Source organism: Limanda limanda, chromosome 21 (genome assembly GCF_963576545.1).
Source record: "Limanda limanda chromosome 21, fLimLim1.1, whole genome shotgun sequence".
In the NCBI taxonomy this organism is placed as follows: domain Eukaryota; kingdom Metazoa; phylum Chordata; class Actinopteri; order Pleuronectiformes; family Pleuronectidae; genus Limanda; species Limanda limanda.
In genome coordinates, this window is record NC_083656.1 from 10,157,687 (window position 1) to 10,177,479 (window position 19,793).

At 42.5% G+C, this 19,793-nt stretch overlaps 3 protein-coding genes across 3 annotated transcripts in view; 1 reads left to right on the plus strand and 2 right to left on the minus strand.

The window, feature by feature from the left end:
• Positions 1 to 121: 121 nt before the first annotated feature.
• LOC133028076 (potassium channel subfamily K member 1-like) lies at positions 122 to 5,447 on the minus strand. The gene is made up of 3 exons (XM_061095272.1): positions 5,035 to 5,447; positions 2,577 to 2,981; positions 122 to 1,188 (listed from the first exon to the last, which is right to left on the minus strand). Exons 1-3 carry the CDS (start codon positions 5,387 to 5,389, stop codon positions 890 to 892), a joined length of 1,059 nt encoding a protein of 352 aa, XP_060951255.1. The 5' UTR covers positions 5,390 to 5,447; the 3' UTR covers positions 122 to 889.
• Positions 5,448 to 7,166: 1,719 nt separating this feature from the next.
• Positions 7,167 to 16,691, minus strand: LOC133028229 (thrombospondin-2-like). Its single transcript, XM_061095422.1, has 20 exons — positions 16,643 to 16,691; positions 16,349 to 16,479; positions 15,584 to 15,832; positions 14,023 to 14,116; positions 13,760 to 13,924; positions 13,393 to 13,569; positions 13,128 to 13,301; positions 12,799 to 12,929; positions 12,061 to 12,195; positions 11,739 to 11,957; positions 11,533 to 11,640; positions 11,259 to 11,418; positions 10,634 to 10,752; positions 10,180 to 10,414; positions 9,738 to 9,965; positions 9,518 to 9,648; positions 9,257 to 9,397; positions 8,976 to 9,073; positions 7,416 to 7,555; positions 7,167 to 7,174 (listed from the first exon to the last, which is right to left on the minus strand). Exons 1-20 carry the CDS (start codon positions 16,689 to 16,691, stop codon positions 7,167 to 7,169), a joined length of 2,892 nt encoding a protein of 963 aa, XP_060951405.1.
• A 2,711-nt stretch (positions 16,692 to 19,402) lies between these two features.
• LOC133027972 (proteasome activator complex subunit 4B-like) overlaps positions 19,403 to 19,793 on the plus strand; it is a 34,830-nt gene continuing 34,439 nt past the window's right edge. Inside the window, exon 1 of the mRNA XM_061095156.1 lies at positions 19,403 to 19,596. Within this exon, the coding sequence (XP_060951139.1) occupies positions 19,403 to 19,596 (194 nt within the window). The remainder of the gene's footprint in view (positions 19,597 to 19,793) is intronic.

Below are 19,793 nucleotides of genomic sequence, written 5' to 3' on the forward strand. Positions count from 1 at the left end.
ACTCATAAACTTAAAATTACAACTAAAAAAAGCAGCAAAAATCTTGAAGCACAAGTCAAATCCTTCTTTAAGCTGGTGTGCAAATAAACAAACAAAAATCAAATGCATAAAACATCCGCCACCATATCATATACATTCAGTTTAGTCTTGAGACAACTTTGACAAAATATAATCTATACCAAAAACGACTTTGTTCAACTCTTATTCTTGCACCTTTACTGTATTTTCCAATAACCGTTTTGTACATGAAAGTGCTGCCCTCTAGTGGCCACAGGGAACATGTTTCAGTATAAACAACACAATGTAAACATGCCACCTGGAGCTGAAGGGCAATCATCACCTGTGAGCAATCAGAAAAAAGGAATGTATACGTCCTTGCACTTATTTGATCTTTTACTCGGAATTCTTCTATATAATGTACAATACCCAAAGTGATGGTGTGACTCATTCTACTTGTTATACTTCAAGGCAAATTTCCTATGCAAATACCGCTGTAGATTATACACCGTGCAAATAGGGAGTGTGAAATCCTGTGCTGTGCAGGAATTATTGCCTCAAGACTTTGGCAGGAAGTGGAAACTCGTGGGGTTTCCCTCCGTTCGGGGGCCCGGCCCTTCCTCTGTGTCACAGATCCAGCTCTTATCTGCAGGGAATGGGAGCAGCAGGGGAGAACAAGAAAACAACGGCATCCTGATAATCTGTGGGCGGTTCCTGCTGCTACACAAATGTGTGTTGATGTTGGCAACTGCAAAAAGCAATCACTTTTTAAGCAATTAAATGGCACAAGCAATGGCAAGAGTGCTTATAAAAATTGAGGTCATTGCCGGAATGTCCAGAGCAGCAAAATATGTGGCAATAATTCATACACCAGTCCCTTAAAAACAGTCTGTCATCTCAGTTTTCTGTTATCAGACGATACTGGGATGTAAGGGGCTGACTTGCTGACTTGTCGTAAAGATGCAGCCTGCTCGGACACGGAGGAGATGACCGGTAAGGTATCTGTCACATGATCCGTGACGTCACGTAGCTGGTCGATCTTGTGTTCCCTGTCGATGATGTTGGTTGTCTCGGAGTCCAGCTCCCGAACACTCTCTTGGTAGAACCTCTGTCTGAAGCGTCTCATCTGGGGGAGCTCGCAGCATGTCTCCAGCACCACCAGGGCACACACCAGGCCCAGCAGCAAGTAGACTGGGGGAGCGCACACACACACACACACACACACACACACACACACACACACACACACACACACACACACACACACACACACACACACAATGGCAGAATGTGACTGATAATATCTTACTAAGGTTTGGCATATAATAATGGGTGGGGTGGCAAACAGTCACGGCTTTGTTTGAACTTGTCAATCAAGGAAGCCAAAATGGTAAAATAGCATGAGCTGGTAGAGAACAAAAAAAATGGAAATATGTACGTAACCTTTTAAAAATGTCATACACTGTAATTAAAAAATATTGTTAAGAATAAAAGCATGTGCAGAACAGGTTGTCCACTAACCACAGGGTTGTCAGTTCGATCCCAGAATGACATTCCTTGTTCCATGTCCTTGTGCAAGATATTGAACCCTAAATTGCCCCTGATGGCTGTGCCAACAGTCTGTGATTGGGTGGGATGGAGAAAGTGCTGCCAAATATAGATGAACTGTATGAATGAAACGGTGAAGAGGAAAACTGTCCTATGAAGCAGTTTGTGTGGTCATTAGTACTTAGTTAAAAGTCCACATGAGGTGTAAGGGTTAGATCATAAATGTGGTTAAAGGGAAATTTAATGAAGAATTAAAGGGGCTCAGTGTATTAAATAAGTGTAAAAAGAAACGGATGTATAGCTCTAAACATTTTAATTTTATTGTGAAGGGTACGTCGCAGTAACAGGAAGTAGTGTGAGGGATTTAAAGTAATACTGTGATATTGATTTCAGAGACGTCTGATTACAACACAGGTGTTTGTTGACATGGTGCCACATTTCTCTGCTGACAGGTTTGGTTGTGTAAGTGTTTGCAATTAAGAGACGTAGATACTTCTAATAGTGAAGTTGCATTTCATTAAAGTTGAAAACAGGATCTCAGGACAGTGAAAGGGTGTCGTCAGAAACAAGAGAAACAGGATAAACCGCACCTTCAACATTAATTACTCAAGATTAGGCTAAACAGATTCAAGAGCTCTGGGCCCTTTCCTGAATAAATATTAGGGTTAAATATTTGTATGTGGTTTCTATTTAATTTAATTTAAAGGATTCTTCTGAGTTTTCCTCTAGCGCCACCATTAAGTCAAAATTGCAGGATGGCAGTGTTGTTATATATTTTGCCTTGCTTCCTGGATGTTAGGAGGAAGTGGCGACGCTCCAGTCAATTTGATTTACAGTCTATGGTTGGGATTCACTGTTCTACAGAATGGGACAATTCAGCAATGCTCTGCCTCGTGAAATCTGTTCTAGACCCGGGCTACAATAAAAACTGCTGCAAAAGCCTGTTGTCCATAATTGCTCAATATTTTTACTCTCGGAGATAAAAGTCTTCCGCCTGACAGCAGTGGCCGTATATTCAGCCATCGACTCACCTGTAATAGTCAGCCTGTATAGCTGCGGGTGTGGGTTGGCTTCTTTACTGTGAGTCTCTCCAGGGACATAATCTCCGAGGCCAATGGTCGTCAGAGAGATGAAACAGAAATACAGAGACTCCAGAAAGTTCCAGTCTTTCTCCAGGCTGATGAAGATCCACGCCGGAATGATGAGAAACAGCACGGTCATCAAGATGGTGAGGCAGGTGGCGTGGATCAAGGCAAGCTTCGATTTGGACATGGCCCATCGCCGGTGGAAGTAGGACACCGGACGTTGCGTCACCACGACCATGATCCTCTGCACCACAGCGGAGAGGAAGAAGAGGGTGAGGGGGATGCCGAAGATGGAGTAGAAGATGCAGAAGGCCTTCCCTTCATCTGAGAGAGGAACGTTGTGACCATAACCTGAAAACGGAAATGAAAATGCAGCACAGTCTTAATTATAGCAGTGAGATTCTAAGACTCTGTGAAGCTTTACAACGAGAAAGACAGAGGCTCAGTCAAGAGCAGCATGTCTTCTCTATCCAAGGCTATAACTGTTAATAAGTGAATTATTCATGGGGTTTAATTTACATTTTTTACAAAGTTAACCTATGTATGTTTACACAGCAGGGGGCTGGAGGGTGAGTGGGGTCTATGTGGATTTTAATGAGTTCCTTTCAGCAGAACTAACAGTTAAACAGCCACATGGGTTAATGGAGCTCCAGGGATTTTAATTCTCATTAAACCCACAATCATTCCCCACCAACGTTTCCAAACCTGCATCTATTTACTGAATAAGAGCTGCTGCAACAACTAAAGCCTCACAAGATGTTCTTAAAGTAAATATAAACTTTTAAACACCCTAAAAGATAACTATGTAAACAGTTTACTTTCTGCCCTTGACTGGTGACCCACAAATAATTGTTTCTCACTAAATGCTTTCCATGATAAAATTTAATACAGCCACATAATAGTGTAACCTCAAAGTCGGTCCTCACATTAAATCGTTCATTTATGGCAAACAAATAGTTTAATAATCCCTTATACAATTTAAGTGTTGATCATAATTATTTACTTCAACTCTATTTAACTTATCTGACCTTTTACTATCTTAGTGTCGTTTATTTTATTAGTTCATGTTTTTTTTTGTTGCTTTTACTGTTTGTTTTTACTACTTCTTTTTGCATACATTGTACTATTGTAACTTTATTTTATTGTTGTCTTTTCTATTATTTATTACTTTGGTATGCATTAGTCTCAAAATTTGAATGATTAACTAATTTCTAATTAATTTTTACATCCTATTTTTTGTGAATTACCTGTTAAGCACATTAAATTGCAATTTATTTATTAAAGGTCTATATAAATAGATTTTTGGATTGATTGGGAGAAATTCTACTTTATCGTCCGTCGTCTCCTTTTTTTTCCCATACAGACAATGAAACTGGTTTTACTTGCTGCAGTCACTCCTCCTATTCATCCTGGCTTTTGTATGTCCCTTACTGATGCAACTATGTTGAGGAACAAAATCCACACTCCTTGTTTCATGCATGTTATTTATCATGAGCTAATGTGAAGCCTGAGATCAAGAGAGTATCTTCCGAAGTTACAGATTTCTGGTACATAAATGTCTCGTTGTCATTTGTCCTTTCATCACTGCAACTTAACAGGAGATCACTGTTGATGGAAACACAAAGAAAAAGTTCCGACAACATACTTACTTGACTAACTCAGACGGCAAAAGTCTCTTATGAGATCAAGTTTCAAACACACTTTTTAGGACATTTTCAAGGTTTTTTCCTCTATCACTTCCATTGTAAGCACTAGAGGGAACTTTTTATAGTCCGTATGAAAAGGAGGAATGATTACAACAATCAGAAGCTGTTTCAATGTCCATAGGCAAATGTCTATTGCCTTTTATGTAGACTTAAAAAAACGAGTTTGGTCATTTATGGTCACACAGTTATTCGAATTTGTATTAATGCAGAAGTGATATCTTACTCTATTCTAGTGTATTATAACCATTGAGAACTTAGCAAATAGATTAATTCCCGGAAGAGGTATTTTCTATAACCTGAATCCACCAACAAAAAGTTGGGATTAATGGCTAATAAGCTGTTAATGTTCTATGAAGTATTAATGGTTTATTATAATCCCCCTCAACTCAGAAATGAGCCAACTTTTAATGGAGGAGACAACCTTTGTCAAGGTTAAACATTTCAAACAAAAATGTAGATTCTAGACTAGAGAATTGGGGAATAAGTAATGTTGGACTATATGAAAGATGTTTATTGAACTGTTTTGTTTAAAATAAAACATTGCTGTTTAAATTAAAGTGTTTGGGGGGGGTCTTAGCCATTGAGCCTTTTGTTAGAATGAACAAAGGCTGTCTTCATGAGGAGCTACTAAAAACCTACAGCTTTGGAGTTTCACTTCCAGCCCATGGACTATCCCCTCACCTGTGTCTGGGCCTCACCTGTTGTGGTCAGCACTGTGCTGGTAAAGAAAAACGAGGAGGCGAAGTCCCAGTTGCGGTCGCTCTCGTTCCCCAGCACCGAGACGCCATAGTTACTGGCTTCCAGCGCTCGGACCAGCAGCTCCTCCAGGCGCGCGTCGGACACACAGGTGTTGTTGCGCAGGAAGTCATCGCGGGCCTCCTGCAGCTGCTCCCGGAGCTCCAGCTCGTAGGGCAGCTCGATGCTGGAGAAGATCCCGGCACCGACCACCAGGTAGAAGGTGTAGCAGGTCACCAGCAGCAAGAAGTTCAGCGAAGAGCGGTGTCGGTCCACGAACCCGGAGCACCAGTCTCCTCCAGCACAGCAGCGCGTCATCCCTCCTGTCTCCAGTGATGGTGGACACCTGGTTTATCAATGACTTACTCTCACACCACTTTCTGCTCAGTGAGGGCTGTGTTCTCTCTCTGTCCCATTGAGGACTCCTCTTCCTCATTCCTCATGTGCCATTGGAAACGGGTTGTGACGTCGCCGGCCATTCACTGCGTCAGGTAGTGTGCGTGTGCGTGTGCGTGTGTGCGTGTGTGTGTGTGTGTGTACCTGTGGCTAAAACTCCCTGAATTGGAGTCAGAAGCTGTTTGGGATCAAGAATATGGTTCAGATATTGATTACAGTCTCTGGAAAGGAATGTGAGACTATATGAAGTCCCAGAATGTGACTATGGCAACTCACGTGTGTATAAGTGTGTGTGTGTGTGTGTGTGTGTGTGTGTGTGTGTGTGTTTGTGTGTGTGTGTGTGTGTGTGTGTGTTTGTGTGTGTGTGTGTGTGTGTGTGTGTGTGTGTGTGTGTGTGCGTGTGCGTGTGCGTGTGTGTGTGTGTACCTGTGGCTAAAAATCCCTGAGTTGGAGACAAAAGCTGTTTGGGATCAATAATATGGTTCAGATATTGATAACAGTCTCTGGAAAGGAATGTGAGACTACATGAAGTCCCAGAATGTGACTATGGCAACTCATGTGTGTATACGTGTGTGTGTGTGTGTGTGTGTGTGTGTGTGTGTGTGTGTGTGTGTGTGTGTGTGTGTGTGTGTGTGTGTGTGTGTGTGTGCGTCAGCGGCCTTTTCCAACAGGTTCAACAGGTTTGGTGTTTGGAGTCATAACAAAGCAGGCTCTCCATTCTTCGGGAGGCTCAAGGTCGGATTTCTTCGGAGACACAGATTTATCACTTTAGAATCTAAACTATGAATCAATAATGATAACACATAAAAATAAAACCACACAACGATAAAACTAAGTAAATACAAGCATGGCTTTTGAAGTAGTGTTGACCCTACTGTTAGTATGGAAATTATTATTAGTCGTAATTTGTTGTAGTGGTAGGATCATTTCTTGTCTAATTTATTGTTGTTGATACATTAGCCTCTTATATAGTATCAGCATTTTTATTATGACCATTTCTGCTCGTATTCATTGGTTCTGCTATCATTAATAATAATATTATAAAATGTATATATATTACCATTATTTTGTATTATTGTTGTTATATAAATCAGTCTGACCAAGCTTAAATATAACAGTTACCTATAGTTACTTTATCCAAACGTGTGACGTAACTAGGCACATTTTCTCAAATACTGTACCTTTTAAGTATCCTATTAAGTACTTCAATCTAGCTTCACCTTAAATCAACTCCAATATTTAAGTACACTTATGAGGACATCTCTAATGCTTTGTTTCCCATGCATCACTTGTGATGATTGCTTCCACCACTAGAAGCCGCTAGAGACCACAGTTACACAATCACACTGTACCGGCGTCATCAGAAAATAAACGATTGGATTACAAATATTTTATTGATAAATTACCAGACATCAGCTCTATTTACTTCATCAGTTTATCCTCACATGTCGGGTATCTGGCAATAAATAATTATTTACAACCTTAAGGAAAGCAGGAATTAAAAGCAATAAGAAGTTACTGTCATTATGAGGCGCTGAATGAGACAGTCTGAAATAATGGCTGTTGCATAAAAAGCTGATAGATGATGACATTAGCTGTTAGGCTTGGCTGGGTCTGGTGCATCCTCCCGTTCTCAGTGGATTTTCTAAAATAAATGTGGTTTGTTGTAGAGTTTCCTGAATATCCCGGCAAATATAACTCAGTTATCTGAGGGAAAACAAGATATTACATAAGGTCATCAGAAGTCATCTTATATGATACAAATGAGTGACAGTAACTAACGACAATTACTCAAGGACTGTACTAAAGGCATCTATATTTTACCTGTGAATTTAAATTTTATGCTACTTTATATTTATATATTAATGGTAAATCTATAAAGTGAAAGATCTGAGTACTTTTCCTTCACCACTGAGCAGTGGACAGGAGAAATGTTTTGTTGTCTCACCTCTGCACTCGTATCTGAGGTCCGAGAAGATTACGTGTTCCTGTGAGAAGACAAACAGTCCCAGTCGGCCTCCAGCCAGGGTGTGGTCGTACACTGCCCCTGAGTCGGTCAAAATCTCCCTGCCCTCATACACCACCACCCTGAATTAGAGGACACAACAGTTTTAGACTTTGCTTTCCCATAAAATACAATAAAACTATAAGCTATCACAGATTTCACTATATATAATTATATGTATTTTTGCTTTTAAAATGGTCTTTTACAAATAAATTGTTATTGTAGGTCGTCAGCTACCCATTTATCATCTATTTCAGTGGATCAAAGCATTAGTGCTTGATAGGGGCCCCTGATATCTGTGTCAATTGTAATCAAACTAACGCAATATTATGTGAATAAGCTGACAGCTAATATTTCAGGTTTAATTAACTCCTGCTGTCTCTGTTAGAGCAACACAGTTACAGCTAATAAAACTGATTATGGATGTATTAAATTCATAGTAAATGTGGTAATGATGCAGCGCTGACAGTATTTAAAGGCACTGAGGCTGTGTGGACCCTCAAATCAAATTCTGCTTGGGGCTCCATAAAGGTTTGGGCCGGCCCTGCAGGTGGATAATAGTGAGGAGATGCATTTAAAGCACTTACAATGGATCTTTGTAGCACCCATCAGAAATATTGACGTGTGTGTGTCCTTCACAATCAAAGAGCTTCTTTTTAGTCTCCCATTCAAGAATCAAGCAGTCTTACAGAGCAACTGTTCAGTTCCCAGAATGCAGCATAGCTAATGCTTGCGTCTTCAAAGATGGCCTTCTTTAAAGGTACCAGAACAATTGCACTTGGCTCATAACAGTGTTGTTCTCATTCCGCCTCACTCTCAGCTTGGAAGCAAAGCTTTAGCCATGCTGTTGTTCTCTAAAACCACACACACATAAACAGCATAGAGCAAAGGAAACTTATTGCTTGGAGGCCTTTTTTTGTTTTCAAAGTCCATTAGTGGGAGGTGCAACTAAGCAGAAGTAGATGTGACAGGTTGAGGAGAACTGGGTACAACGAAGAGAGTGAATCACACTGTTATCATAAAATAACTCTGGGAGATTGATGATATCCCTGAGCATAAGGACATCTGAGGATGAATTATTCCTTCAAGGGTGATACTGAATGTGATTTTCACAGATTTAAGAGGTTACTCAGCAGATTGTTGCCCCATGAAAAACCACATAGCCTGAGCCGGTATTGACTCAGCCCCAAATGTGTTATTTAGAGGAAAAGGCCACTTTTTTTGGTATGTTCTTTTCCTCATTTTGTTCAAATCTCATTTTACCTTTCATTCGTTTTGTTTACTTCATTAAATGATGAAAATCTCCCTGCAGACACTTGCAGTAATACCTGTGGTTCTGGCACAATGAATTTAATAAGAATAAGTAAATAATAATAATTTATCTAGTCACTCAATTAAGTAAATTCACCTTAATATTGCTAATACTAATCATGCCGTGCAACATCCAGTGGTAGAAATGACACCTTCTACCGTATGATGATGTTACTGTGACTGTCTTTGTACCTGATGAACCCCGTCTTGGGTCTGTGGGTAAGGTGCATGCGATAGGCTGTGAAGTCCTTCCAGCCAGTTTTATTGGGGTCATGCCACAGTGTTCTGACCTGAAAGAGACACACGCAGACGTCAGAAGAGGCAAGAATCATGTCTTTAAGTGTCTGATGTGTCGGCCTAACAAAGCATGATGTGTTCAGGGTTATTTAAGGGAGGGTCTGCCGCTTCTAAAGCTAACTTTACTGTGGTTTATAGTGAGCAGAATACTGTAAAATAAAAAGGGACAGAATTGCCTGGTGTCTGGTATTTCCGGTGTGCCAGAGGGCATTGCGGAGATACTCCCCTGGCCCTGTGGTGGAATTGACCAGTTTAATGGAGACTCCCGCTGTTCCAAAAGCTTTGGACGGCTTTTTCTCCCAATAGGCCTGAGTCACCTGAAGAACATGGAGGATAAAGAAGTGTGCCGGTTAAGTTGATGTATATACAGTAGTAGACAGTGCAAAGTGTGATATATTAATTGTAGATATTATTGAAGGGATTGGAGGTCCAGTCACCTGTTTCCACATGACCACGTAGAAGCGTTGACTGGACTGGTAGGCGAACACAATGCCTGCGTAGTCGTCATCTCGGTTGGTGTTCACATAAAACGTTGCGCTGAAGTCCACAGCACTGAACTTGTCGTATCCTGTAACCAAGGGGACATTTTGTTTTTAACACTCCATCATTATTCTTGGAATGGGTTTTCGATTTTTCTGCAATCATGAGCAATCTGACCTAAAGCGATGCCTGGATCGGAGTTTGCTGTCTGCAGCAGCTCTGTGCCCTGGCTGCGGATCACCCAGAAGGGGTCAGACTGCGTTGTGCCTTTCGGGTCCAACAAAACAACCTGAAACCTCCTGAAGTCTATAGAGCTAATGTCTTGGTTCAGTGGACACGGATCCAGCGCATCTGGAACACTGTCATTGTCAAAGTCGTCAAAACATGCATCTCCGCTGCCATCACCTGAGCGAGAGAGAGCGAGAGAGAGGAATAGAGAGTTTGAGTGTGAAAACCAAGGTGTTGACGAAAAATAACTGGATGAGATATTGCAATAATTAGCATTTCTATCATGAAATTAGAGGTGGTGTCAGTTCTGTTAATGGAGTTTCAGAAGATTAGGTTTAGGTTTCTGCAAGTGATGCCCTTACTACCTTTTAAAACCTAAAACAACACTGACCATTCAAGTCCAGCTGGTCTGTGTTGGGCACTAGTCGGCAGTTGTCCCGGTCGTCAGGGATACCGTCGTTGTCATCGTCGTGGTCACAGGCGTCTCCCTTCCCGTCCTTATCATGGTCGGCCTGATTGCTATTGGCGATGTAGGGACAGTTGTCTAGAGAGTTTTGGAGGCCGTCCTCATCAATGTCATCGTTGTCGTCGCACATGTCCCCCACTAGGTCACTGTCAGAGTCAAGCTGCTCCCACACACACAAACACAAACTTAGAATATATTGTATATGTTGAAACCACAGAATATATGTAAAGGTTAATGTCATTAGTGTTTCTGCGGGGGGGTTTTCTTGGTTGAAACAGTGTTAAACCACATATCACTGTATGCTTTACTCGTATGCTTCTGAACAAAGCATACGAGTAAAGAATACAGTAAGTTTTTATTTGTGTGTGTTTTCAGGGACCTGCAGTGGGTTGTGTAGTAGGGGACAGTTGTCACACTGGTCTCCGACACCATCCAGGTCTGTGTCCCTCTGGTCAGTGTTGTAGACTAAGGGACAGTTGTCGCGGTCATTCAGAACCTCTGAAGAAAGCGTGACACACACACACACTGCAGGTGAGATGCATTTTATGTGGCTCTTACCATTTTATTACACATTAAAAAGACACATTAACCAATATAAATCTAAACTGTGGTTTGGTAAATCTAATTGAATCCATATATAATGATTTAACAGTAGGCTAAAGCCACTTTTTAAAATGCACATCTTTATTACTTTTTGGACATTCATTATTTATTGTTTACACATAGACAGTTGTTTCCCCTCTCCATCATCTCAAGGCACTTTTGTCGAGTTAGTTATTTAAAGTAGTTAACTTGCTCCAACTGATATTCAAAGGTAACTACACTAGATTAAAAAACAAGACTGCAGGGAACGATTAGGTTTTTCAGTGGAAAGAAGAAATAAGCCTAAGTTTTGGGTAATGTAATGTTGTTATTTTGTTAAATAGAGGAAAGGGTGCAACAAAACACTGGATAAGTATCTAAAAGTAAGTAATATATTCCACGGTTCGGTGAGTAGCTCCTACCATCTCCATCTATGTCAATGCTGCAGGCATCTCCCTCTCCGTTGCCATCGGTGTCTGCCTGCAGTGAGTTGCTATCAAACGCACAGTTGTCACAGCTGTCCCCGACCCCGTCTCTGTCAGAATCGTACTGCCGAGGGTTGTACACCAGTGGGCAATTGTCCTGTGTCAGACAGTAACACAGTCATTCAACCATGCATTCAAACACAGAGATGTCAATATACACCTGTTTTTTAAGACATGGTATCCTGAAAGTTAATCTCAACTGTAAACCCACCCTCTCATCTATGATGCCATCGTTGTCATCATCAGAATCACAGGCGTCTCCCTGTCCGTCCCTGTCCAGGTCTTCCTGGCCAGAGTTCGGTAGCCTGGGGCAGTTGTCCTGCAGCCAATCACAACTCAAGTTAAGTGGAAGCTAATCCAACCAAAAAACAGCTTCAAAATCTGTGATATTTAAATTGTGGTGTTTCTGTTTTTTACCTTTTGACAGTGATAGGTCGCGTTTTGCTTGCAGGTCAATTTGTTGTTGGGCCATCCGTCCAGGTCCGAGTCTTCGCCACACAAAAACCCGTCGCCTGCAAACCCAGTGGCGCACCCACACTTGTACAAGACCTCCGATGCCAGACCCAGGTACACACATACAGCATACTTGTGGCAGGTGTGTGTCTTGTCTTTGCAAGGATTGTATGGTTCACACACCTACAACAAAAAACAAGCAACTGAGATTACACAAGCAAAGAAAGTAGTTCATACAAAACATATATAAAATATCACAAAATAAGGCTCAAAGAGTAAAACATGCCTGTCTGGTTTTCTGGGCTTCCTGCAGTCCGAGGCCATATGGCTGTGTGCCTTTATAACGAGGAGGACAGGGCAGGCAGTAAAACCCTGGGTCTGTGTTGACACACTCTGTAACACACACACCCTCCACTTCACACTGAAGAGATAGATAAAACATGTTCAGATAATGTACAACTGTGTGACAGGTGTTGTGTACAGAAGGAAGTTCCTGCCAGGATCAGACTACAGAGTCATAGATTAGATGTTTAATTTGACAAACACAGTATATATGATTTGGGTCTTTTACAACTTGCAAGAAGTGCCAAAATGATAAAAGGGTGTGGCGATTCATCGAATCAATTTTGAGACATTTTACTGAAAACCAGAAATGTCCACCGCGTGGTGGCATGACAGGAAATGTGAAGGAATCCTCAAAGACATTGGGGTTCTTCCTCTGGGATCTATTAAGGTCTATTAAAAGATCATGAAAGTGTATGTTGAGAGATACATATTAGTCTAGACCACAGTGGTGGACTTTCAAAAGACAATGACATCCCTAATAACACAATAGTCTTTTAGTTCTCAGTTCGAATTCTGTTTCACATGAGTCGTTCTGTTTGCACTTGCATATTCTCCCTGTGTCTGTGTGGCTTTTCTCCTGGTGTTTGTCGTCTCACACCATTTTCCTATAGTCTGATCATGTCCCTGCCCAAGGGATAGATTCTCACTTCCGAGTTACAACCAGATATTTGTTTATTACCTCATTTTCATCTTCACAGTGAGAACCATTGCCATTTAAACCCACTGGACAGCCTTCACACTCCCAGGATCCATCAGTATGTGATGTGCACGCCACACCAGGAAAACATGGACTTGACAGCAAGCACATGTCTGAAAACAAACACACAAGTGGGTGCACATTAATTCAATTTGTCTGTTTGGGTCAATGGAAATCCTCTTTTGATTCATTTATTCTGCCCCAAGCCTCAATAATTGAATAAAGGCAGAGTGGATTAGTTTCGCTAATTTGTAGAATAATATCTGCTATCACAACTACAGCCTGAGATTTGTGGACATGGTTTAGTTTACCTATAGGACATGGTTGTTTGTTACAAGACTCATAGTCCACAGCGTCTCCAGCACAAGTCTTCCCACCATTCTGAGGGGCAGGGTTCAAGCACGCTCTCTGGCGACTTGAAAGACCTCCCCCACAAGACTCTGAGCACAATGACCATTCAGACCAGGTGGCCCAGCCTCCAGCAACTACACATGTAAACACATCGTTTAGTTTCAAGGCAGTTAAGCACCACAGTGCTCATGTGCGGAGGTTGTGCATTGGCACTCCTGTACTCACTGGCGCAGAGTGTGTTGTTGCAAGGTCGTGTCTCCATGGCACCGCCTGAGCACCCTCTGGCCCCCTTGTGTGGTGGAGGGTTGTTGCACAGACGTACCCGTGTAATGCTTCCCTCTCCGCATGTCGTTGTACAAGGGGACCAAGGAGACCAAAGGCCCCAGTTCCCGTCAGCACGCACTAGACATGAAACGTGCACATAAAGACTGTAAGCCGATTTTTCAACTATTCAACTAAAACATCATGTTTCCAATTATGATTATGTCTTTAGTCCAAAAGAGCAGAAGGTTTCATCTCTCTGCTCGTACCCTTGGATTGGTTGGGCCCAATAAATACAAGAAACGATAAATTAAGTCTCCACATGTCCTACCCTTGCGGTCACATTTCATCAGCATGCAGCTGCGTGTTTGAACCGATGGGCCGGCACAGGACGGCATGATGCCGTTGCATGATCGGCCTCTTTGCTGCCCTCCACGTCCACAGGTGACAGAACAGTGAGTCCACTCAGACCAGGGGGACCAGCCGTCTTCGTTATCTTTATACACATGGGCACATGTGCGCTGTTGCTGGACTTGCATCCCACTTAATGATCTTATCACGCTTCAATAATAGTTGCTGGCAAATCACACTTACCGACACAGACAGGGCAGCAACCTCCATCAATAAAGGAGGTGTGGACGCAGAAAACAGGAGGGCACGACACCTGCTGACACACCACCTCTCCATCCTTAATAAGGGAAAGAAGAGTCATGACCAATTAGTTGTAACAATATAGTCGATATGGCTATACCGTGATATTTGAACCAGATGTTTTTCCTAGATGCCAGTCCTTGCAGAGGAAAGGTTTGACTCATCGATTCAGTTACTCTGCCAATCGATCTACAACAAAACTAATGTCATTTTACAAAGAGAAACAGAAATCAAGCGTAACGTATATATAGAGGCCAACACAAGCAGTTCTGGAAATAAATTAAACTACATTGGATAAAGGTGAAACTCCCCCAACTTGTAAATATGTGTTCAATGGATTAATTTGTCTTGTTGGGAATTAAGTTTATTCCCTTTCTAGTTGAGAATTAGACCAGAAGATTGATGCCACTCTCAAATGTGTTATATATTTCATTATATATGCTAGAGCCAAGAAACCATAAGCTTAGCATTAAGAATCATGGGAAAATAACTAGACAGACTTTGTCCAACTTAGCTCATAGCTCTCAGCTGTGAAATAGTCTGGCACTCAATGGGCCATAGACGCACAAGTTGTTTTTTCAAGGTTTCTGTATGGATAAAACAAGAAACAGATAAATTTGAGTTTTACGAGGTGGATTTTTTTTTTCACTTCAAAGACAAAGAAGCTGTTTCTCCATTGGTTTTTAGTCTTAAAGCTAAGTTAAACAAACCATGTCCTTCTCACCACCTCTAAAGCTCACGCACATTAAAGACTGTAAGCCAGAATATTTCTTGGCCGGAGCGCTGATTTCCTGGATGTGGTAGTTTGTTTTTACCCCTGATCAGAGCCAGGCCAGCTGTTTCCCCCCTCTTTGCAGACTTTATGCTAAGTTAAGTTAATGGTCCCCTACCTGTGGTGTGACAGCTCATACTTGGAAGGACTCAAATGAACCTGGCGAGCAAGAAGATCGTAACAGGTGGGGAAAAAACGATCTACAATCTGTCTTGAGTGTAGGTGGGAATAACTGAGAAGTATTAAGAAGTAAATGGGCAATGAAGAACTGCTGAGTTGGTTGGCAAGTTTCCCGAATTTAAAATGATTTCTTTAAGGGTTATAGGTTGCATCAGAGACGGAGACTTGAGACGTAGGATTCTGACTCTTTTTGTTCAAGGATCTTACTTCAAAAGTTGAGACTTAAACATTCTGGCGAGGTTTAAATCAAATATAAGAGACATGCTTAGGTTGGAGTGTTCTGCTGCTTCAAGTTTTCTGACTGAAAAAAATAGATTCAGGACGAAAGCCCACAAAACAAGGAAGAATTTGACTTGACTGATGGGAGATGTAAAATCCAAAAACGAGAATGACATGAGACTTGACTCTTGGCCACAAACAGAGTTAAATGAGGTTACAGCCTGCGCTCAGATGACAGATCTTAGACTCAATCAAAGAATTGCTCTGTGCACTCTTGTGGGTACACCTCACTGCTAATATGTCATAGTTTCATCAGATTTGTTCAACACAGACCCGACATGTACAGGAGGTGCAGCTGTCAACCTCCCAGTCCTCTCCCTGCTCGTACACTCGTCCGTCCTGCAAACACCAGAGCTCGCCGTCTCTGTCCCTGTCAAGATCACTGTCATCACCGCCGCCGCCGCCATCGCCATCGCCACTGATGCTTCTGATGTCACTCTTGCTGATGTAACTGCTGATGCTGCTGCTGCTGCTGTTGCTCAGCTCATCCAAAGTTATGCGCATCTCTTCATTTTCTTTAGTCTGTGAACACAAAAACACAGCGTTTTGGATCACAACGTGTTTATCTGTGTTTGTATCTAGATGTATCCTGCATTCATACACAGGGACCTGCTGGTGTAGGTCAGAAAGGTGGTGTGATAAGTAGCCAACATTTTAACACTGGATGTATTCTTCCTGCATCCAAAAACGACCATGAAATTTACCACAAACCACAAAGCTTCCTGCCAGAAAAAAATAGCTGCTTGTTCCACTTTTACTGGAAGCTGCTCCCTGTTGGTTTGTCGCAGAGATTTTTCACACAAGACTCCACAGCGTCCCATTTAATGAAAAGAGCATTCAAAAAAATGCTTTTACGCAGACAATGTTTTTGTGAATGTCTCCAATTATTAAATAATAATGCAATTGTTTCTTAAAATGTTAATCTTAACAAACAGGAAGATTAAATACATCTAAACCATTTTTTTTTTCTTTCTTATGCTTTAACATCTGGTTTCTAGCCCATGCGTCATCAAAACTGAAAGTATTTGTTTGTCTCACTACTCTCTCCAGGTCTTCCAGCAGGTTGCCGGTCACAATGCGCAGGCCGTGGATCTCCGTCAGCACCCCCACCAGCTCGTCACACGGATGACGACAGGTTTGCGACGACACATTGTCGACCTTTGCACCGCCTACACCTACACAGGAGGAAAGGGTGTATGTGTGGTAGGTTTCAAACTTGAGTATGCGTTAATGATATAGACAGATAGAAAATGCATCTGTGCATAAATCACATGCAGGTAGATGGTGTGTGTTTTTTTTAGCAAATACACATGTTAAAGCAGTTTGTGTTACCTGCATAGAGGAACATCAAAAGCCAGGAGAAACCCCTCAGTGGACTCATTCCTGTTCATACATAAATCATATATGTATTCATCAGGAAATATAGCAACCATACTGCTATAGTATAGTTGCAATACAAGCAGGACTGAAAGAGATGAAAGAAAATAAGCAGGGAATCAACCTTGCGTACCTGGGTTCTTCTCACAGCTCTGCCTTTCCCCAGGACTAGAAATCACAGCTGGTCTGCTCGTCCCTGCTGCAGCTCCACAGGGGCTGTGATGGAAAGTCTGTCTCCTTTTCCTCTTCCTTATTCCCTTGTCTCCTTGTTTCCTTCTTACCTTGGCATCAGGACCGAGATTCACCAGCGCATCTTCCTCAACAATTTGTCGTTGAGGCATCCAAAAGAAACAGGGAAGAGGCTGGTGAGGGAGGAATCTGAGTGGAGAACATGCAGAGCCGTCCTCTGTTAGTTCTGTAGAAAAGTCTAATGTGGTTAAGTATTTGTTTGAGAGTGTGTGTCTGCATGTGTATACGTGTGTGTGTGTGTGTGTGTGTGTGTGTCTGTGTGAGGCAGGAGCGGGGGCCATATATTACCCGTCTGTCTGGCGAGGAACTGGATTGCATATCTCCCATCGAGAAACCCAGCTGGATGGAAAGAAACTTGTGTGTGTGTGCATGCGTGTGTCAGTGTGTGAGTGCTGACATCTCATTGCAGGTTTCCCAGACAAATCATTTACACTCTTCACCCTCCAAACTTAATCACACACACAGGCACACACTTATTGGCGGCAGGAGTTTTCCAATATTTTAGGAGAAAGAAAACTGGCACCCTTGTATATCACTGGTGAAACGAGAGGCTTGATGTGTGTGTTTGTGAGTGTGTTTTTCCGACTCTGTTGATTTCCTCTGAAAATTGTGGGCTAAAGATGAGCAAGCTGATGGAATACAAAAACGTCAACTTCCATTGGGATCATCATTTCTCTCTCTCTCTCTCTCTCTCTCTCTCTCTCTCTCTCTCTCTCTCTCTCTCTCTCTCTCTCTCTCTCTCTCTCTCTCTCTCTCCCTCTCCTACCTCCATCACTTTCCTCCCTCTCTCTGTCTCGCTCTCTCTCTGTTGGGTCTTCTCCCTGCTGTGTCAAAGAGGCATCATCATCTTGAATCATATTTTCCATCTGTGGACTCCACTTGTGGAATAATGATTCTCACAGATGTGTGCACACATGCGTGCACACACATGCAAGCGCATGTGCCCATATAAACACCATTAAACCCTTGAACAAACACAAATTCCAACAAATTCTCTGTCTAAACACCACAACGAAGAACAAACAGGAACCTCCACCGATGTGTACGTGGTTTAGCATTAAAGACAGTGGCAGCAGCTGCAGCTTTTGCTTTGAGGGTCAGAAAAGGTGCAAAAGTAATAAGTCCTGAGGGGATATAACAGGTTAAGAGTCAGGCGAGATTGCTCGTCAAAGTCCAACGTGACACTTTGGACTGATATGTCTTGTGGAAGGCACAGTCTGTTCTGTCCTTCCCTGTGTTAATAGAGAGGAAATCATTTCATGGAGGGCACTCTGCTCAGAAATGTGAAACTGACTGACTAAAGGGTGCAGGGTACCATCATGGGCTGTATAGTCCAACCTGCCAAAGCAACCGTGAAGGCACTTAATGAAACAGGCTGAGGTAGAGTCGCAGTCACAATTGCCCCCATTTCTCCTCAGGCACCCAGAGCAACAAAGTCAAATGGCTTTATGCTGTCTAAGCCCTCACTGTGTGCGCAGAAGCCTCAGTGCTGCTATAGTCAGGCCTGACGTTATCCTGCACCGCTCTAAGTATGTAGTGGTCAGAGACTTACATGGGCTTAAAGTAAAAGGATTTACATGGAAGGGTGCACAGTAACGCAAGAGAGCTGGACTTAGAGGACAAAGGCGTCAAGACAGTATGACCAGGAGTTTTTATTTGGGATTCTAATTTAATTAGACAATTTACTGGTACATTTTGGTTAGCAGCTGGGTAGGTAGGTATTACGGTAGGAAAATAGGTAGTTAGATAGGTAAGTAGGAAAATAGGTAGGTAGGTAGGTAGGTCGATGGATAGATAGACAGACCTATTTATTTATTCCATTAACAGCCACTGTGAGTCAGTAGAACAGGAGAGAAGCATTAATCCAGTTATGAGATCGTTCTAATATTCTGCAGATTAGCTCGCAGCACGCACTCTTACAGCGCCTCTGGGATTTGTAGTCCATTATTGATGCCTTCCAGGTTTCCACCACAAATGAAAGCCTTCATATATCAAAGCCTTCACTTATTACACTCAATGGAGGTGAAATCAAAGTATAAAAAACACCCCTTAATCCCCCGTTGCAACCTGGGAGCTTCTCATTTTTTACCTCCTCGACCTCCCACCTTGCGTCACAACCGGCCCGTGAGCCCTGTGGCCCGGGTTCAGGTGTGTATGGCTGAGGTGTTGAGTGAGGAGGTGACGCAGCACTCTGACACTGGCCTGTCTCTGTGGCCTCAGGGCTTTTGCAGCTCAATTAGCGTGACACACTTTCCCCCTGTGATCAGCCTCCTTCCGCTTGCACACAGCGGATTATGGCCACTAAGTTCAGCGGCGCACTTCCCAGAAGACACAACATCCATTAAGTCAAGAGGAAAGCACTCGTCAGGGTTCGAGCCCGAAGGGCCAGAACCCTCTTATTTTTTTGGTTTCAAATAATTATTATCATTACAACAGCTGCAGAAGAGCGACCTGCCTGACTGGGATATGACCGAGGAAGGGGATATGGCTGGGTTCATCCCCCAGAAGGAGATTGTGTACAACCGCCTGCTGCCTTACTCTGGCCGCTTGGACCGGGAGGCCACGGAGCTTTTGGCAGATATTAAAGCCAACCTGTCCCGGGCTGTCCTCCTCAGAGAGCTGTGGCCCGGGGTCGCATTCTGGTGCAGGAAACTCTTCTCGTAAGTGCTGAAGAAAAATTGTGTTTTGGATACAAGTGTGTAATGACGAGTCAAACCGCACAATTAGACAATAGATGTTTGCAGAGTGGTTAATTTAGGTTGTGTTACTCCATGATCTTCTTTGGACAGTGTTTTTGATTGACTAATATAAAACATAGTATTTAGATCAATATCTATGTGCTGCAGGGAAATCATAT